This window comes from Meles meles, chromosome 21 (assembly GCF_922984935.1).
Source record: "Meles meles chromosome 21, mMelMel3.1 paternal haplotype, whole genome shotgun sequence".
NCBI lineage: Eukaryota > Metazoa > Chordata > Mammalia > Carnivora > Mustelidae > Meles > Meles meles.
Window position 1 is genome coordinate 27385874 of NC_060086.1, and position 18956 is coordinate 27404829.

At 35.9% G+C, this 18956-nt stretch overlaps 1 protein-coding gene across 1 annotated transcript in view; it reads right to left on the reverse strand.

The window, feature by feature from the left end:
• The window catches only part of LOC123933607 (phospholipid-transporting ATPase ABCA3-like), a 189307-nt gene that overhangs the window by 163687 nt on the left and 6664 nt on the right, over positions 1-18956 (reverse strand). Inside the window, exons 3-8 of the mRNA XM_045992947.1 lie at positions 18602-18729; positions 14218-14359; positions 9406-9665; positions 6822-6932; positions 5477-5594; positions 1367-1540 (exon numbers count right to left, since the gene is read on the reverse strand). Coding sequence (XP_045848903.1) covers positions 1367-1540; positions 5477-5594; positions 6822-6932; positions 9406-9665; positions 14218-14359; positions 18602-18729 — 933 coding nt within the window. The remainder of the gene's footprint in view (positions 1-1366; positions 1541-5476; positions 5595-6821; positions 6933-9405; positions 9666-14217; positions 14360-18601; positions 18730-18956) is intronic.

Here is an 18956-nt window from a genome sequence, read left to right on the forward strand (position 1 = left end):
CAATAAAAAATAATTCAATTAGAAAACCAAAAAGTGGGTGCCTGGGTGGCTCAGTTGGTTAAGTGCCTGCCTTCGGCTCAGGTCATAATCCTGGAGTCCTGTATCAAGTCCCACATCGGGCTCCCAGCTCTATGGGGAGTCTGCTTCTCCCTCTGACCTTCTCCCCTCTCATGTTCTCACTCTCTTTCTCTCTCTCTCTCAAATAAATAAGTAAAAATCTTAATAAAAACTAATCAGAAAACCAAAAAGTATACAGCCTGTTGCAGACTAAGCCAATGAAAATCCCACATCTAGATAAATACCAGTGAAATTTTAATGTTTCAGGTATAAAGAAAGAAAAATGCAAGTATCCATACAGAAATCATATGTATATTTTTCTGGCTGGTTGTTCATTGGGAGTAGGATTTTGTTCACAGGTGAAAAAATTAAGTCCTTAATCATCTTCATTAATGAATAAATGTAATGAAATTCCCACTAAATCCCGGTAAGAGTTTTCATAGATTTTGATAAGGTGATCCTCAAAGTGACAAGAATAAAAAACAAGGTCTGGGGATAAGAGTAATATATTAAGACTTGTTATAAAGCTATGAGAAAATCATTGTAGTACTGACACAAAAGTAGAATAAAAGAGATCAAAAGAATGGAAAAAATCACCAGAAAGATACATGCATATGTGGAAACTTGACATAAAACAAAGGTGGAATTTGAAACCAGTAGAGATCAAAAAATTATCCAATAAATGATAGTAATAGCTTGATTTTCATATGGAAAATAAGTAAAATTAGGTTCTTAGCTCAAACCGGCAGAAGTATCTACTCTGCGCTTACTGAGTTATTACAACAGCAATAGCAATCAAAGCTGAGCTATGAATATCTTATAAGATAGTATTTTTCATAGTATGCATACTGTTTGAGCAAATATATGTGTATTGTTATGCTAATAGCAAAAAATTGGAAGCCACTTAAATATACATTGCTGGAGAACTAATCAATTATAGTACCTTGTCACAATGGATGGACTATTAAACAACTGTGTAAAAAGTTAGTATTTCTCTATGTGAGAAGAGGTCTAACAGATTATTAAGTTAAATAAAGCAAGTAGCAGAATAGGTTTAAAACTACTTTATTTGAGAGTATAACTGGAGGCTTATTGTGGACTAATGGGGAACTTCTAATTTTTCACAACTCTGATTTTTTTTTTTTTTTTAGTTCAAGTAACTGTTTTTACAATAAGTAAACAAATCTAGGGATAAATAATTTGTATAAGATTTTCTTACTTCCTTACCCACTGTCCCACCTATGTTGCCTCAATTCCACCTTTCAAGGAATCAAACAGCAAAGGAAAAATTTGCAGGGCAAACACATACGTCTTACTTCCAACTTGAGCAGACGACTAATCCCCAGTGCCAATGCAACATTTGAGCTGAGACAGGCAGCCACCTTCTTGGTAAGGGTCATCTGTCCGTAGAATTGAATAATGGTATTAAATGGAAAGAAACTGGCAAAATACAGGAGACTTCCAGCAGAAGCAGCCAAATGGACTGAAAATAAGAAAATTATAAGGTCACTCTAAAGCAATATGCAAAATAATGATTTTTTTTTACTACATTATAGGGAAAAGAATGTAAGCTTTATGAGGGAGGAGTATTTGTCTTTCTTTTTCATCCTTGTATCACCGTCAGGCTCACAGTACGTGCTCCCTAAATATGCGTTAAATAAATGAATTAATAGTTTGTGTACAGGATATTTATAGTCATTTAAATGAAGATTTATTCATGAGCACTGGGCTTGAGAAATTATAAATGCACACCATCAGTATTAATAATTATTAATAACTGCTAGAGTTTCCAGAGTCTTAAGTACTGGGTAGAATAAAAAACTCTGTATGAAGTTTTAAACATATGCTTCCAATCTCAATCATGATGCCCCAAATAAAGAATAGCTGAATAGGGGTGCCTGGGTGGCTCAGTGGGTTAAAGCCTCTGCGTTCAGTTCGGGTCATGATCCCAGGGTCCTGGGATCGAGCCCCACATCGGACTCTCTGCTCAGCAGGGGCCCTGCTTCCTCCTCTCTCTCTGCCTGCCTCTCTGCCTACTTGTGATCTCTCTCTCTGTCAGATAAATAAATAAAATCTTAAAAAAAAGAATAGCTGAATAAATTGCTAACTACTGAGAGTTGGATACGATTATGTCCATAAACACTGGATCCTATAGACTCGAAAAAGAATTCTTGTTAAGATTACCATTGAGATGACATAAAATCAACATTAAAGAAAGTAAAAACACCCAAATCATGGTCAACTAATCTTTGACATAGCAGGAAGGAATATCCAATGGAAAAAAGACACTCTCTTCAACAAATGACATTGGGCAAACTGGACAGCCACATGCAGAAGAATGAAACTGGACCACTTTCTCAAATCATATACAAAAATAAATTCAGAATGGATCAAAGACCTCAGTGTGATACAGGAAACCATTGAAATCCTAGAGGAGAACACAGGCAGCAACCTCTTTGACTCAGGCCATATCAACTTCTTGCTAGACACATTGTTGGAGACAAAGGAAACAAAAGCTAAAATGAACTCTTAGGACTTTTGCATTTGAAGAAACAAAACTAAAAGGCAACCTATGGAATGGGAAAAGATATGTGCAAACAACATATCTGATAAAGAGTTAGTATCTAAAATCTATAAAGAACTTATCAAATTCAACACCTGAAAAACAAATAATCCAGTTAAGAAATGGGCAGAAGACACAAATAGACATTTTTCCAAAGATGACATCCAGATGGCTTACAGATACATGAAAAGATGCTCAGCATCACTCAGGATCAGGGAAATACAAATCAAAACCATGATGAGAAACCAGCTCAGACCTATCAGAATGGCTAAAATTAACGGCACAAGAAACAACAGATGTTGGCAAGGATATAGAGAAAGAGGAACACTCCTACACTGTTGGTGGGAATGAAAACTGGTGTAGCCACTCCAGACAAGTGGAGGTTCTTCAAAAAATTAAAAATAGAGCTATCCTACAACCCAGCAGTTGTACTACTCAGTATTTACCCAAAGGATATAAAAATTATATATTCAGAGGGGTACATGAACCCCAATGTTCATAGCAGCATTATCAATGATAGCCAAACTATGGAAAGAGTGCAAAGGTCTACTTACTGATAAAGAAGATGTAGTACAACACACACACACACACACACACACACACACACACACACCCCACAGTGGAATATTACCCAGCCATCAAAAAGAATGAAATCCTGCCCTATGCCATGATGTGGATGGAACTAGTAAATGAAATGTCAGAGGAAGACAAACACCATATGACTTCACTCATATGTGGAATTAAGAAACAAAACAGATAAACACAGGAGAAGGGGGAAAGAAAAAGAGAAAGGCAAACCATAAGAGACTCTTAACTATAGCGAACACACTAAGGGTTGATGGAGGGAGGTGGGTTGTGGATGGGCTAAATGGATGATGTGTATTAAGTGGGGCACATGTTGTGATGAGCAAGGGCTGGTATATGTAAGTGATGAATTGCCAAATTCTACTTCTGAAACCAGTATTACACTATATGTTAACTAACTAGAATTTAAATAAAAACTTGAAACAAAAAAATAAAGTTAATAAGGCAAACACAAAAAAACACTCAAATTACAATGATATCAACTGTCTTTCTTCCTATAAATCACTTTATTGAGGTATAACAGACATATAAATAGCTGTACATACTTAATGTAAACAACTTGATGAGTCTGGAGGTAGGTATATATCTGTGAATACTTGTGAATACATCGTAATCTATGCTATAAACATATCTATCACCTCCCAAAGTTTCCTTCTGCCCTGTTTACTTATTATCTTTTTGGTGATATGAATACTTAACATAAAATGTACCTCTTAGCAAGTTTTTTAAGTGTACAGTACAGTATTGTTACTTATAGGCACTATGTTGTTTATTAGATCTCTAAGATACTTCTTCATCTTGCATAATGAAACTCTGTACCCTTTCACCAATACCTCCCTGCTTCCTTTTCCCCCAACTCCCAGGCAACCACCATTCTATACTGTGTATGAAGTATGACTACTTAAAATTTTTTTTTTGAGATTTTATTTATTGACAGAGAGAGAGAGAGAGAGAGATCACAAGTAGGCAGAGCAGCAGGCAGGGTTGGGGTGGGAGGGGAAGCAGGCTCCCTGCTGAGCAGAGAACCCGATGTGGGGCTTGATCCCAGGACCCTGAGATCATGACATGAGCCAAAGGCAGAGGCTTAACCCACTGAGCCACCCAGGCGTCCCTACTTTACATTTCTTATATAAGAGGCATCATGTCTTATTTTCTGTGTCTTGCTTGTTCACAACCTAATGTCTTCTAGGGTATTTTTACAAATGGCAGAATTTTCTTTGTTTGTAAGGCAGAAAAATATCCCTTTGAATGTATATACCACATTTTTTTTAGCCATTCACCCACTGAAGGACAATTTAGGTTGCTTTTGTGGTTTGGCTATTGTGAATAATGAATACACCAATGCAGATATTTCACTTATTTATTTATACATTTTTATTTATCTATTATTTATTTTTTTCCATCATGATATATGTATTCCTTAATCCCAACCCCCTATTTTCCCCATCCCCCATTCATGTCCCCTTTGGTAACCATCAGTCTGTTCTCCACAATCAAGAGTCTGTTTCTTAGTTTATCTCTCTCTTTTTCTCCCTTTGGTCATTTGTTTTGTTTCTTAAATTCACACATGAGTGAAATCATATAGCATATGTCTTTCTCTGACTCACTTATTTTGCTTAGCATTATACTTTCTAGCTCCATCCATGTTATTGCAAATGGCAAGACTTCATTTTTTATGGCTGAATAATATTCTATTATATATATACATCACATCTTCTTTATTCGTTCATCAATTGATGGATACCTGGGCTGCTTCCACATCTTGGCTATTATAAATAATGCTGTTATAAACATAGGGGTGCATGTATCCCTTTTTATTAGTGTTTTTGTATTTTAGGATAGATACCTAGTAGTGTGATTACTGAATCATAGTTTTTTAATTTTTTAAAGATTTTATTTATTTGACAGACAGATATCACAAGTAGGCAGAGAGAGAGGGGGAAACAGACTCCCTGCTGAGCAGAGAGCCCAATGTGGGGCTCAATCCTAGGACCCTGGGATCATGACCTGAGCCAAAGGAAGAGGCTTTAACCCACTGAGCCACCCAGGTGCCCAATCATAGAGTAGTTTTATTTTTAAATTTGAAGGGATGGATGAAACAGGTGAAGGGAATTAAGGGCACACTTAATGTAATTTGCACTGAGTAATGTACATAATTATTGAATCACTGTATTATATACCTGAAACTAATATAACACTATACATTAATTACAGTGGAATTTAGTAAACAAATACCCCCCAAATCTGTTATAGAATGAGTCTTAGACTTACCTTTATTGAAGAACGTGCTAACCATAAAGGCAAAGAATATTGAAGCAATGGCGTAACACATAAGAAAGACAAAGATGAAACTACCGTCACTGAAGCGAAAGATTGGCTCACTGAAAATCTACAAAAAACCAATTATGACATCAGGTAAGGTACACCATAAATTACTGTCACGTAAACATAAGAAAAGAGGGAGAAAATGATAGTGCTAATGTGGTAGATTACTGCTCAGTGACTGAAACTCAATGAAATGAAAGTTAACTAAGTAACTTATTTCTTACAGAAGGGTTTATGTTTTTCTCAGAGATATAGCAGCCTCTAAGTTTCCACAGCAGAAATAAAATCTGTATTTCATCCTCCCAGCACCCAAGACCAACCAGTTCACCATATAATTACCTTTTGCCTCCCAAAGGGTAGTAGGGGCAGGCTATAATCAGGAAAAACTAAGATGGCTAACACAGAAGTCATTAAACACATGTAGCTATTGAGCACTTGAAATGTAGCTAGTGTGACTGAGGAACTAGATTTTTATTTTCATTTAATTTTAGTTATCTTGATTTAAATTGAAAAATTAAGGCAGTGTCTAATACAGATCAAGTATTTCTTTTTTTTTTTAAAGAAGACTTTTATTTTTTTAAGGATTTTATTTACTTATTTGATGGAGAGAGCACGAGTAGCAGAGCAGCAGGTAAAGAGAGAGGGAAAAGTAGACTCTCCGCGGAGCAGGGAGCCCGAGGTAGGGCTCAATCCCAGGACCCAGGGATAGTGACCTGAGCCGATGGCAGACATTCAACAGACTGAGCCACCCAGGCACCCCCGGGTCAAGTATTTCTGATGAAAATATAGCATATGAATTCAGATGTGCTGTAAATATAAAACATACCCTGAAGAAGGAAGACAGTACAAAAAAATGTAGGGGTGCCTGGGTGGCTCAGTTGGTTAAGAATCTGCCTTCAGCTCAGGTCATGATCCTGGGATCCTGGGATAACAGCCCTGTGTCAGGCTCCCTGTTCAGTGGGGAGTCTGTTTTCCCCCGTGCCCCCCCCACCCCCGCACCATACTCATGCTCTCTCTTGCTCTCTCTCTCAAATAAATAAATCTCTCACTCTTTCAAATAAATAAATAAATTAAAAAATGTAAAAAAAGTGTAAAAAAATCCCTTCATTTTTAAATTGGTTGCATATTCAAATATTTTGTGCATATTAGGTTAAATTTAAAATAGCATTAACATAATTTCACCCGTTCTTTATGGTTTTACAAATTTCTACTGGCTACTAAAAAACGAGTATTACATATGTGACTCATGGTATTTTTACTGGGTAGCATGAAATTACACACTTGCCTTGGCAGAGAATAAAATACATATCATAGAAATAATAATGATATAAAAAAAGAAGAATGTGAAGAAATAGGCAGCCCAGATGATCCAGTTCTTAAGTCCAATTATAAGCTGGTACTCCTGTAGGAAAGTCAACACAAATCAAATATTAAATGTATCAGCAATTCATACCACTTACATATATTTTTTTATTTAAATTTCCATAAAAAACTATGTGAATGGTTAATATCTCCATGTTATGAATAAGAAAAGTCAAGTCTCAGAAAGTGTGCTGTTCAAAATTATGTAGAGTCAATTAGGGCAGTGCTGGCATTAAAATATACTTCTCCTGATTTCAGAGATCTTTCTTCATTACCACACCTTGTAATGGAACAAAAGGTAAAACATCTAAAGTTAAAACTTTGAAATATTAAGCTCTCTATTCTATTATACTCTACTTCCTGGAGTATAAGAAAAATGTGTCTTTTTTTTTTTTAATCCAGTTGACTATACTTATGCTTGTTTCTTTTAGGGAACATGTCTTTATCCCCATTCTAGTTGTTTTCAAGATTTTCCTTTTGGTCTTTAATTTTCAACAGTTTGAATATGCTCTGTGTGTGTGTGTGTGTGTACATCTGTGTGTGTATTTGTGAGTGCATGTTGTTTTTCCTGCTGTGTGTTCTCTGAGCTTCTTAGACCTGTGATTTAATGTCTATCATTAATTTTGGAAAATTCTCTGCTGTTATTTCTTTGACTCTATTCTCTTATCTCCTTTTTGGGGATTTAAATTATGTATATGTTATACCATTTATATTGTCCTATACTTTTTAAGTGCTTTATTCTGGGTTTTTACTTTTTACATTTATGTTTTATATTTTACAATTTTGTCTTTGCATTTCAGTTTGTGTAATTTCAACTGTCATATTCAATTCTATGATTCTTTCCTCAAGTCTAGTGATAAGCCCATCAAAAGTGTTCTTCATTTTTGTTAGCATGTTTTTTATGTTTAGAAATTCTATTTGACTCCATATAGTTTTGCTCTGTCTGATAACATTACCTATATGATCTTGCATGTTACCTATTGTGTAGAAAAGAGTTAACAAGGAGGCCCAAGACTACTATTCGTAGAAAGGTATGTAATGGGCACTGGGTATTATATACAAATGATGAATCACTAAACTCTATCTCTGAAACTAATAATATACTATATGTTAATTGAATTTAAATAAAAAATAAATTAATTTGAAAAAAAAAAAAGAAAGGCATATTTACAAGGTGGCCCTTGGCTGGTATATGGAAACTTGGTTGGTAAACTGCTCCCTATACTGATACAAAACTTTCCTTAAATGATAAGGGTAGGTGACTGTGCCAAAACTGTTGGTATAAACACTATGGTTTATGCTGAATACCTGCTTTCTAGGAGTGTGGAATTTTGGTAAATGCTAGGCAAAGGGTGTCTACATGACAAGTCCCCATCAAAACCTTGGGTGCTAAATCTCCAATGGACTCCCCTGGACACAAACACACAAACACACCACTGGATTTTCTTCACAAAAGTACTGCTGGATTTTCATTGCTGAGGCAAGAGTGTGCTCTGTGTGACCTCTTGTGGGGTTAACTAAAGAAGCCTGCAGGTGAATTCCTCCAGGCTTTTCCTGTGTCATATCCTCTTCTAAGCCAGCTATGTTTATTTACTTACTATACCACTATAATAAAGCCTAGCTGTGAGCATTAACTATATGCCAAGTTCTACTAGTCCTTCTAGAGAATTTCAGAAATTAGGGGCTGTCTTGAGGATCCTGGACACATCTACCTTTCCCTTAGAGCCTTTAAATTATTAATTATAGTAATTTAAAATTCCTTGTCTGGTATTTCCAACATTTGTGTTTTATCTGTGTCTGATTCTGATAACTGATTTGCCTCTTTGCCTCTATGTTTTTTTCTTAATTTTTGGTGTGCCTAATAATTTTTTTTGTTGACACCCAGACATTATCTAGGGTAACAGATATCAAGAAAAAGGCCTAAGATGTGGGGTTTTATGTTAATTTAGCCAGGAGCTGTTCACTGATACTCTCATTATTAAAGGCTTTAAATTCCTCCAGTGACCCTTTTTGTCCCCCTGCATGCCTTCAGGTTTTCTCTTCCCATTGCTCCCAAGAGACAAGTTTCTCTCTGAAATTCTGCCAGCTTGAAAAACTGACAAATGGCATCAGTACTCACTTTTCTTATTTTACGTTTCCTGCTACTGGGATGTAACAACTACCCACTAATGACAAATATATAGAAATAATCCAACTCTCCACACAAAAGAGCCCCACGTGCCTAAAAACATTTTTACAGAAACAGATGAACATTGGGGTGAAAAACGAGAGAGACAAACCATAGAACAGACTCTTAACTATGCAAAACAAACTGAGGCTGCTGGAGGGGAGGTGGGTGGTGGGATGGTTTAAATAGGTAATGGGGATTAAAGAGGGCACTTGTGATGGGCCCCAGGTGTTGTATATAAGTGATGAATCTCTAAATTCTACATTATATGTTAACTAACTGGAATTTAAATAAATTTAAATAAATGGAATTTAATAAGAACTTGAAACAAAGAAATTGAGATTACCTTCAATCTTTTTTCCCTTTCCCAGACAATGGATCGCATGATGGAAAGTACAGTTGGAGAGAACATCAGGATGAACATCAAAGGGAGGAAGGAACTAGTAATCCAAATTAATCCATCATGAGAATAAGCTGGGTGTGGAAATCTCTGTATAAAGATACTGATATTATCAAACAGTTTCTGGCTAGCACTGCTTTCATGATACAGCATGATGGCCTTATCTAAGGCATGCTGTACAGCCAAGAACCCTTCTCTGATGTACCCTGCAAGAGAAAACAATGCAATGTCAAATAAAACAGACTAAGGAATTGATCAGACACATAAATAACATGGCAATTCAAGTAAGTCATAGTTTGTCACCTACAGAACACAAATTTACTTGTGTGTCAAGGCTAAATGCACATAATTACCCTGAAAACATATCATTGTTTTGACACAGAAATAAGGGATACACCTTTAGCTGAATCTGATTCACATCTTCCCCAAATTAAATATACTTAATAACAGTGGAAGGCTTGCTAATGTAGTCTATATTCTAAAAAGAAGGCAGATTTAATTAAATATTAGAGAGATGAAGTAATACAGAAATGAGGCTAAGAATCACAGATAAATTCTACAGAGTAATGCAGAATGGCCCTCAAGAAAAATTGGTCCACATTAACCATACAACTAAAAAACAACCATACAACTAAAAGACAACTTAGGGTTTAATTTGTTTTTATCCATTTTCTAAAATTGGAACTCTGATCATTAATTTTGCACTTTTCCATTTTTCTAATATGAACATTTAAAACTATAAGCTTCTAAGCATGGCTTTAGCTATAATCCTCCAGTTTTGCTCCCATATCTTAACGTGTCAGGTTTTCTTATTATTCAATTTAAAATATTTTCTGATTTCTTTGTGACTTGTCAGAAACTCTATATGATTTCAGTCTTGAAATCAGAAACTCTATATGATTTCAGTCTTGTTAATTTCAATGAGATTTATTTTACAACTCAATATAAGAATTATTCTGGTAAAAATGCCATGTGCACTTAAAAAGAATGTGTATTCTACCACTGTTGAGTAATTGCTCTGTAAATGTCATTCAATTCAGGGAAACTGAGAACATTCTTCATATCATCTACTTCTTTACAATTTTTTTTTGTTTAGATGTTCTGTCAACTATTTAGAGAAGGATAGTAATATCTCCATTGACAACTGTGGTATTGCCCAATTCTCCCTTTAATCCTGTCAATTTTTGCTTCATGTATTTTGAAGCTGTTATTAGATATATACATATTTATAATTGTTATATCTTCCTGACAAATTGATCCTTTGTCTTGAAATCTGTTTTATCAGATATGTGTATACCTGCTCCAGCCACTTTATGGTTACTATCTTTAATCACATTTAAGACACTTTTTAAAAATTAACATATAATGTATTATTTGCCCCAGGGTTACAGATCTGTGAATCATCAGGCTTACACATTTCACAGCACTCACCATAGCACATACCCTCCCCAGTGTCCATAATCCAGCCACCATATCCCTAGACCCATACCCCCCAGCAACCCTCAGTTTGTTACACATTTACCACTATTAAAGCCATTTTTCTACACAAACGTTTTTCTGCTCTCTTCTTTTACCCACCAGGGACTCTAATTACACATATGTTAGAACTTTTGGTATTGTCCCACATTTCAATGAAAGTCAATTTTTTTGTTTTTCAAACTGAATACATTTTATTGTTCCAAGTTCATTTATTCTTTCTTCTGTTATCTTCATTATTAAATCTGTCCTATATTTTCCAATTCTAGACTTTGTTTTATTCTTTTTTTATGGTTTCTAATTCTCTGCTGAGACTTACCACTTCTTTCATTGTATACATTTTAATTTGATGACTGAGAATAGTTATAATAGCCACCTTACAACAAGTTCTTATCTGCTAGTTCCATATTCGGAGGGTTTTTTTGGAGTCTCAGTTGATATTAAGATTCAGTACACAAAACCACTCTAATAGTAATACTATATTAGTTTAAGAGTAGAAAGACTAGGGGCACCTGGGTAGCTCAGTTGGTTAAGCGTCTGCCTTCAGCTCAGGTGGCCATCCCAGGTTTCTGGGATTGTGCTCCATGTTGGGCTCCCTGCTCAGTGCGGAGTCTGCTTCTCCCTCTCCTCCCTGCTTGTGCTCTCTCTCGCTATTTCCGTTGCTGTCTCTCTCTCTCAAATAATAATAATAGTAATAATAGTAAAAAATTTTAAAAAAGAATAGACTAATAGAAAAAAAGAGAATTTTAGGACATTATTTTAAACAGTTTTGGGAAAACTGTTTTCCTCTCGTGGTAAAAAACAATACTGAATCCCTAGCCCAACTACATACAAACATGACCTACTTCCTCATGGATTAAAAACCAAATTACAGAAGGAAAAACCATAAAGAGGAAATAGTAGAAGAATATTTTTGAAATAGGGATGGACTTCTTGAACAAAAGCTCAGAAAAAGACCATGTGGCCAAAATATGATAAATTACATCGAATTAAAGATTTCTGTTATTTCAATAAAGGACAGCATAGATAAAAATCAAAAGTTGGAAAAACATACTTTCAAAATTTGGAACCAATAATATATCTGAAAACATGGAACTCCCAAATAAATATAAATCTTTAAATAGATATCTAAACAAAATGTGTGTTACATTATTTGAAACTGTGTTGTGTGGAGGGATTTTTGTTTTAGCTTTAAAATATCACAAAAGTTCATTTGTGGTAATATAACTGAAAATTTAAGCACAGTTTTACACTCCTCCCTTGATTCATGTAATAGATTATCTTAATTTTCTACTCATTTCCCTGACAATCTTTCTTAGTCTTTGTACCTTTGTCCTCCTTTGTTTACCTAGCATTCAGTCCTTCGTCCTTCCTTCTCTAACATTCCCCGGGCCCCAAACAGCATGGTATTACGGAAATCTAAGGATATATATCGTTTGTTCTCAAGTATTGTGCTACTTGAAGTTGAGAAGTGAAGTAACAAAATAAAATCCCAACATCTGAGAAAAGTCATTCTCTGAAATATCTTGATCATTTATATAATTATTACATAAATTGTGAAACACAGGCCACAGTGCTATTTGTTCAGCAACAGCACAACAAAAACCAAAGATAAACTATGAGTGTTATCACTTGGAAATATGCATCCACTACCATAATAAATCATTTTTCCTATTAAAGCTGAATATTGCTATAACATGTGTCTCTCATAACTTCCAGGAGAAATTTCATATTCCTTCACTTACACGCCAGGTCTTTAATGACCTTTTTGCCTCTTAACTTCATTTCTTTTTTTTTTTTTAATTTTATTTATTTAAAGACAGAGATCACAAGTAGGCAGAGAGGAAGGCAGAGAGAGAGAGAGGGAAGCAGGCTTCCTGCCGAGCAGAGAGCATGATGTGGGGCTCGATGCCAGGACCCTGGGATCATCACCTGAGCCAAAGGCAGAGGCTTTAACCCACTGATCTACCCAGGGGCCCCTTAACCTCATTTCTAACAGCCTTACATGCACCATCTATTCTAGCTAATAAAGAAAGGAAGAAAACAAAGGCCATGCAGTTCCCCAAATGTGGCATCCCGTCCTGTATGTGTTCATGATTTTATTTCCACTGCCTGAAATAATCCCCACCCATCTCCAACTAACTATTTAAATACATGTATGCATTGACTCAGTTTAATCCTTAAACTTAAATTCAATCTTAGAATAGACTCTGTAAGGATTATTTTTAATGACTGTCTAATAGGCTCATCTATTCTTTTACTGATTTTAAGTTGTTTCCAACTTTTGTTCCTTGTGCTAGAATGTGCACAGCTTTTTTCTTCTGTAAATACTTGCTAAAGATAAAAATCTCAAGATAGTAAATCCAAAATTCTACATCAAGGGTTTTTCATGTAAGATAATTTTCAAAATAAAAATCTGAATTAAAAATTACCACAATTTTTTTTTCTTTTCAGCATAACAGAATTCATTGTTTTTGCACCACACCCAGTGCTCCACGCAATACGTGCCCTCCTTAATACCCACCACCTGGCTCCAAAAAAAAAAAAAAAACCAAGAAAAAAAATTACCACAATTTTGCAGCACCTGGGCGGCTCAGTGGGTTAAAGCCTCTGCCTTTGGCTCCGGTCATGATCCCAGGGTCCTGGGATCAAGCCCCACATCAGGCTTTCCGCTCAGCAGGGAGCCTGCTTCCCTCCCCCTCTCTGTCTGCCTCTCTGCCTACTTGTGATCTCTGTCTGTCAAATAAATAAATAAAATCTTTTTAAAAATTACCACAATTTTAAAACTTTTAGATCAAATCAGTAAAATTATATATAGACATGAATAGGCAAGCGATGTCAATAAATGAAGGTATTGGGGCGCCTGGGTGGCTCAGTGGGTTAAGCCACTGCCTTCGGCTCAGGTCATGATCTCAGGGTCCTGGGATCGAGTCCCGCATCGGGCTCTCTGCTCAGCAGGGAGCCTGCTTCCCTCTCTCTCTCTCTCTCTGCCTGCCTCTCTGCCTTGTTGTGATTTCTCTCTGTCAAATAAATAAATAAAATCTTTAAAAAAAATAAAAAAAAATAAATGAAGGTATTTGTATTTGGAAAGCAAAACACTAAACCACAACTAATGTATAGGATTGAAAGTAGTTTTGATAAAATATAAATTAAATTTAAAAATTACAAGTTAAGAACATATATACAGTGGGTATATACATGTATAAAACATACATATAACCATATTTGTAGGTAAACATGCAACTGAGATAATGAAATAAGGATGTTTAACGATTTGCGCACCAGGACTTCCTCCATCATCATAATCTGCGTTCCTGGGTCCTACAGAGGGATGAACAGGAAAGAGTAAGGATGTCTTCCAGCCCAGCCTGTCTGGCCACATCAAAGATCTCTGTATCCTAACAAAACGCAGATGATATTTTACCTAGAAGTAGCAATAGGAAACAAATCATGCTTAAAACCATATAAAACTGAAATGCACATATTAAAAATAAAGAAAAGTTAAGTCCAAATGGGAAAACACATGGTTTGAAAGATGAGACTCATCTGATGTCAGTGATTCTGAACACTTCGAAATGACAGTGACTGAAAGCACAAGTCTTCTGATCATAAGAATATCTAAAGTCCTTTCAAAATATAGGTAGTTCACAAAAAGACACACACAAATGGCCCATAAACATATGAACAGCTTCTCAATGTCATACAATGAAATAAATACAAATTAAAATTACAGAGCTATGTCTTACCCATCACAAGCTCTGTCAGTGAAGCTGTAGACAAACAGGAACTTAAATACATTGGTTGTGGGAGGCAAAATGACACAACTATAATGGAGAATATGGTATTTTTAATAAAACTACACATGCATTTATGGTTTGATTCAGCAATCCTACTTCCAGGAACAGACTTGTAAACCTCCAACAATATAAAGGAAACATGAACAAGTTTGTTGTAACATTATTTGTGGTATAAATATCTGGGAATCAACCTACTTGCTCAAAGGAGATGGCACAAAAGGTTGAACCTGTACACAACAGACAGCTATACATTTGTTTAAGCTATAGTCAGAAGATCGAAATCATATATCATACTAGAAAACCTGAAAAGGTAAATGCTTTTTCTGCATCTATTGAGAATCATATGGTTTTTATTCTTTCATTAATGTGGTGTATCATGTTCATTGACTTGCAAATACTGAACCATCCCTGGAATCCAGGAATAAATCCCACTTGATCGTGGTGAATAATTCTTTTTTTTTTTTTAAAGATTTTATCCATTTATTTGACACAGAGAGATCACAGTAGGCAGAGAGGCAGGCAGAGATCGAGGAGGAAGCAGGCTCCCCACTGAGCAGAGAGCCCGATGTGGGGCTCGATCCCAGGACCCTGGGATCATGACCTGAGCTGAAGGCAGAGGCTTTAACCCTCTGAGCCACCCAGGTGCCCCGGTGAATAATTCTTTTAATGTACTGTTGGATGCTATTGGCTCGTATCTTGGTGAGAATGTTGGCATCCATGTTTATCGGGGATATTGCCCTGTAATTTTTCTTTTTCGTACGGTCTTTGATTTTGGAATCAAGGTAATGGTGGCTTTGTAAAATGAGTTTGCAAGTTTTCCTTCCATTTCTATTTTTTGGAACTGTTTTGAGGAAAACAGATATTAACTCTTCTTTAAATGTCTGGTAGAATTTCCCTGGGAACCTATCTGGCTTTGGACTTTGGTTTTTTTAGATTTCTGATTACTGATTCAATTTTTTTTTTTGCTGATTATACATCTGTTCAAACTTTCTATTTCTCCCTGTCTCAGTTTTGGTAGTTTGTAGGTTTCCAGGAATTTATCCATTTCTTTCAGACTACCCAGTTTCTTAGCATATCATTTTGCATGGTATTCTCTGATAATTCTTTGTATTTCTCTGGGTTTGGTTGTGATCTCTTTCATACATGATTTTGTCTATTTGGGTCCTCTCTCTTTTTAAAAAAATTTTATTTATTTACTTGAGAGAAAGCACAAGCAGAGAGAGTGGCAGGCAGAGGGAGAGGAAGAAGTAGGCTTCCTGCTGAGCAGAGAGCCTGACACGGGACTCGATCCTAGGACCCTGGATTCATTACTTGAGCTGAAGGCAGACACTTAACTGACTGAGCCGCCCAAGCACCCCATCTCTTTTGTTCTTGTTAAGTCTTGCTGGGCGTTTATCAATTTTATTAATTCTTTCAAAGCAGAAGCTAATTAGTTTCATTAATCTGTTCTGTTTTATTGTTGTTTCTGTATCATTTATTTCTGCTCTAATCTTTGCTATTTCCCTTCTGCTGTCATTAGGCTTTATTGCTATTCCTTTTCTAGCTCTTTTAGATGTAAGGTTAGGTTGTGTATTTCAGACTTTTCTTGCTTCTTGAGGTAGACCTGTATTGCAATATACTACCTTCTTAGGACTGCCTTTGCTACATTCCAAAGGTTTGGAATTGTTTTCATTTTCATTTGCTTCCATATATTTTTTTAAATTCTTCTTTAATTTCCTGGGTAACCCATTCATTCTTTAGTCTCCATGTATATGTGGTCTTTCCAAATTTTTCCTGTGGCTCACTTCCAGTTTCATAGTGCTGTGGGGTTCATCTTTTTGTACAAGTTGAGGGCTGAATTGTGACCCAGTATATGATCTATTCTGGAGAATGTTCCATGTGCACTTGAAAAGAAGTGTATTCTACTGCTTTAGGATGAAATGTTCAGAGTATATCTGTTAAGTCCATCTGCCATTCAAAGCCACTGTTTTCTTGTTGAACTTCAATGATCTGTCCATTGCTGTGAGTGGGGTGTTAAAGTCTCCTACAATTATTGTATTATCAATGAGTTTCCTTATGTTTATTAATTAACTTATATATTTGGAAGCTCCCAAGCTGGGGGCATATTTACAATAGGTAGATCTTCCTGATGAAAAGACCCCTTAATTATAATATAAATCCCTTCTTTATGTCTTCTTACATCTTTGGTTTAAAACCTAGTTTTTCTGAAGTAAGTATGGCTATTGTTTTCTTGTGACATCCATTAGCGTGAGAGATGGTTCTCTGTCTTCTCATTTTCAATATGGAGATGTCTTTAGGTCTAAAATGAGTCTCTTGTACACAGCATATAGATGGATCTTGTTTAAAATCCATTTGGATACCCTATGCCTTTTAATTGGATCATTTAGTCCATCTACATTCACAGCAATTAGTGAAAGATACAAATGTACTACAATTAGTGAAAGATATGCAAGTACCATTGCGTTAACCTGTAGAGTTGGTGTTTCTTGTGATGTTCTCTGGTCCTTTCTAGTCTTTGTTGCTTTTGTTCTTTTTTCTTCTTTACTCAAAGAATCCCCCTTAAAATTTCTTACAGGGCTGGGTTAGTGGTCATGAACTCCTTCAGGTTTTGATAACCTCTTTCTTTCTCCTTCTGTTTTGAATGACTGCCTTGATAGATAAAGTATTCCTGGCTGCAGACTTTCCCCCACTCAGTATGTTGAATATTTCCTTCTACTCTTTTCTAGCCTGCCAAGTTTCTGCAGACAGCATATGGATAATTCTGACTTAGTAAATGGAAGGAAGTTGGTACGGAAGCATGGAGTCAGGGAAGGATGGGACATACAGAAAGAATATACATTGTCTTACCAGAAGTTTTATTTTTTTTTATTTTTTTTTCCATTTTATTTATTTTTTCAGCATAACAGTATTCATTCTTTTTGCACAACACCCAGTGCTCCATGCAAAACGTGCCCTCCCCATTACCCACCACCTGTTCCCCCAACCTCCCACCCCTGACCCTTCAAAACCCTCAGGTTGCCCCAACCTCCCACCCCTGACCCTTCAAAACCCTCAGGTTGTTTTTCAGAGTCCATAGTCTCTCATGGTTCGCCTCCCCTCCCCAATGTCCATAGCCCGCTCCCCCTCTCCCAATCCCACCTCCCCCCAGCAACCCCCAGTTTGTTTTGTGAGATTAAGAGTCATTTATGGTTTGTCTCCCTCCAGAAGTTTTATTAATTTTACCTTCTACTAACATGCATCTGCATTATAAACATAGAACTTGGCTCCATGTCTAGAAATTATAGATTGATAATTTATTTCTATCACCACCAGGACAGAATGCCTAACAAGATCTGATAAGCAGACACCAAGTTCAAGGCACTGTATTTCTTTCTCCTTTCCACAGGCTATGCTATAATCAGATCTTTTCTCAGTGCTTATGGATATCCTAGTTCTGAATCAATGTGGCTGAGCCTTAGACTTTTTTCTGTTCATTTATGAAAGGACTTAAGTTATGAGTTTCATTCAAAGAAAAAGAATTTTTTTGTCTTTTACATGCTTTCACTAACATTCCTTGTTAGTGAAAATGCATCTGCTCTGTAGCTTGTTTCATCACTCTTCATATAACCAGAAGCAATGCCTGAGTAGTCAATGTTTCCCATGAGTCTAAGGCCTTCTGTGTATAGTTCCTATCATAGTCCAACAATTAACAGCACAGAAATTAGTTACTCAGATCTGGATTCACATTCTTGTTCTATCATAGTTTGATATTGGGGAGATTGGTTGCTTCATCCATAAAATTGGGTTAGTAATAGCAAAGTCATCCTAGAAACTGGAAGTACAACTACTAGAAAACTATGTATTAGAAAACTCTAATATAATATTCTCACCTGAAGTGGCAGAGGGTCACTGCTGCTTCTGAAGTGAGAGTCAAAAATGATGGCAGCCAGTACTTTATGAGATCCATAGTCATGCTTAATGTAGTTCTCAAGCTCCATTTCTGAAGCAAACCCTCGAACTGTAGAAAAGATTATGTTCATTATAATGGGAATATCCTCCTGAGGGGGAATACATGGATAAAATCTTATCCTAATACTATAAACTTTAAAACACTGTTTTTCAAATATTGGTATCATAACTACTTAATGGATACTGGGTTCAAAACAATTTTTACTTTAATTTTAAATAAAAATCACTATAAAATATATATAAAGACAAGCCATTTGTCATAAGTGAAATGCAAAT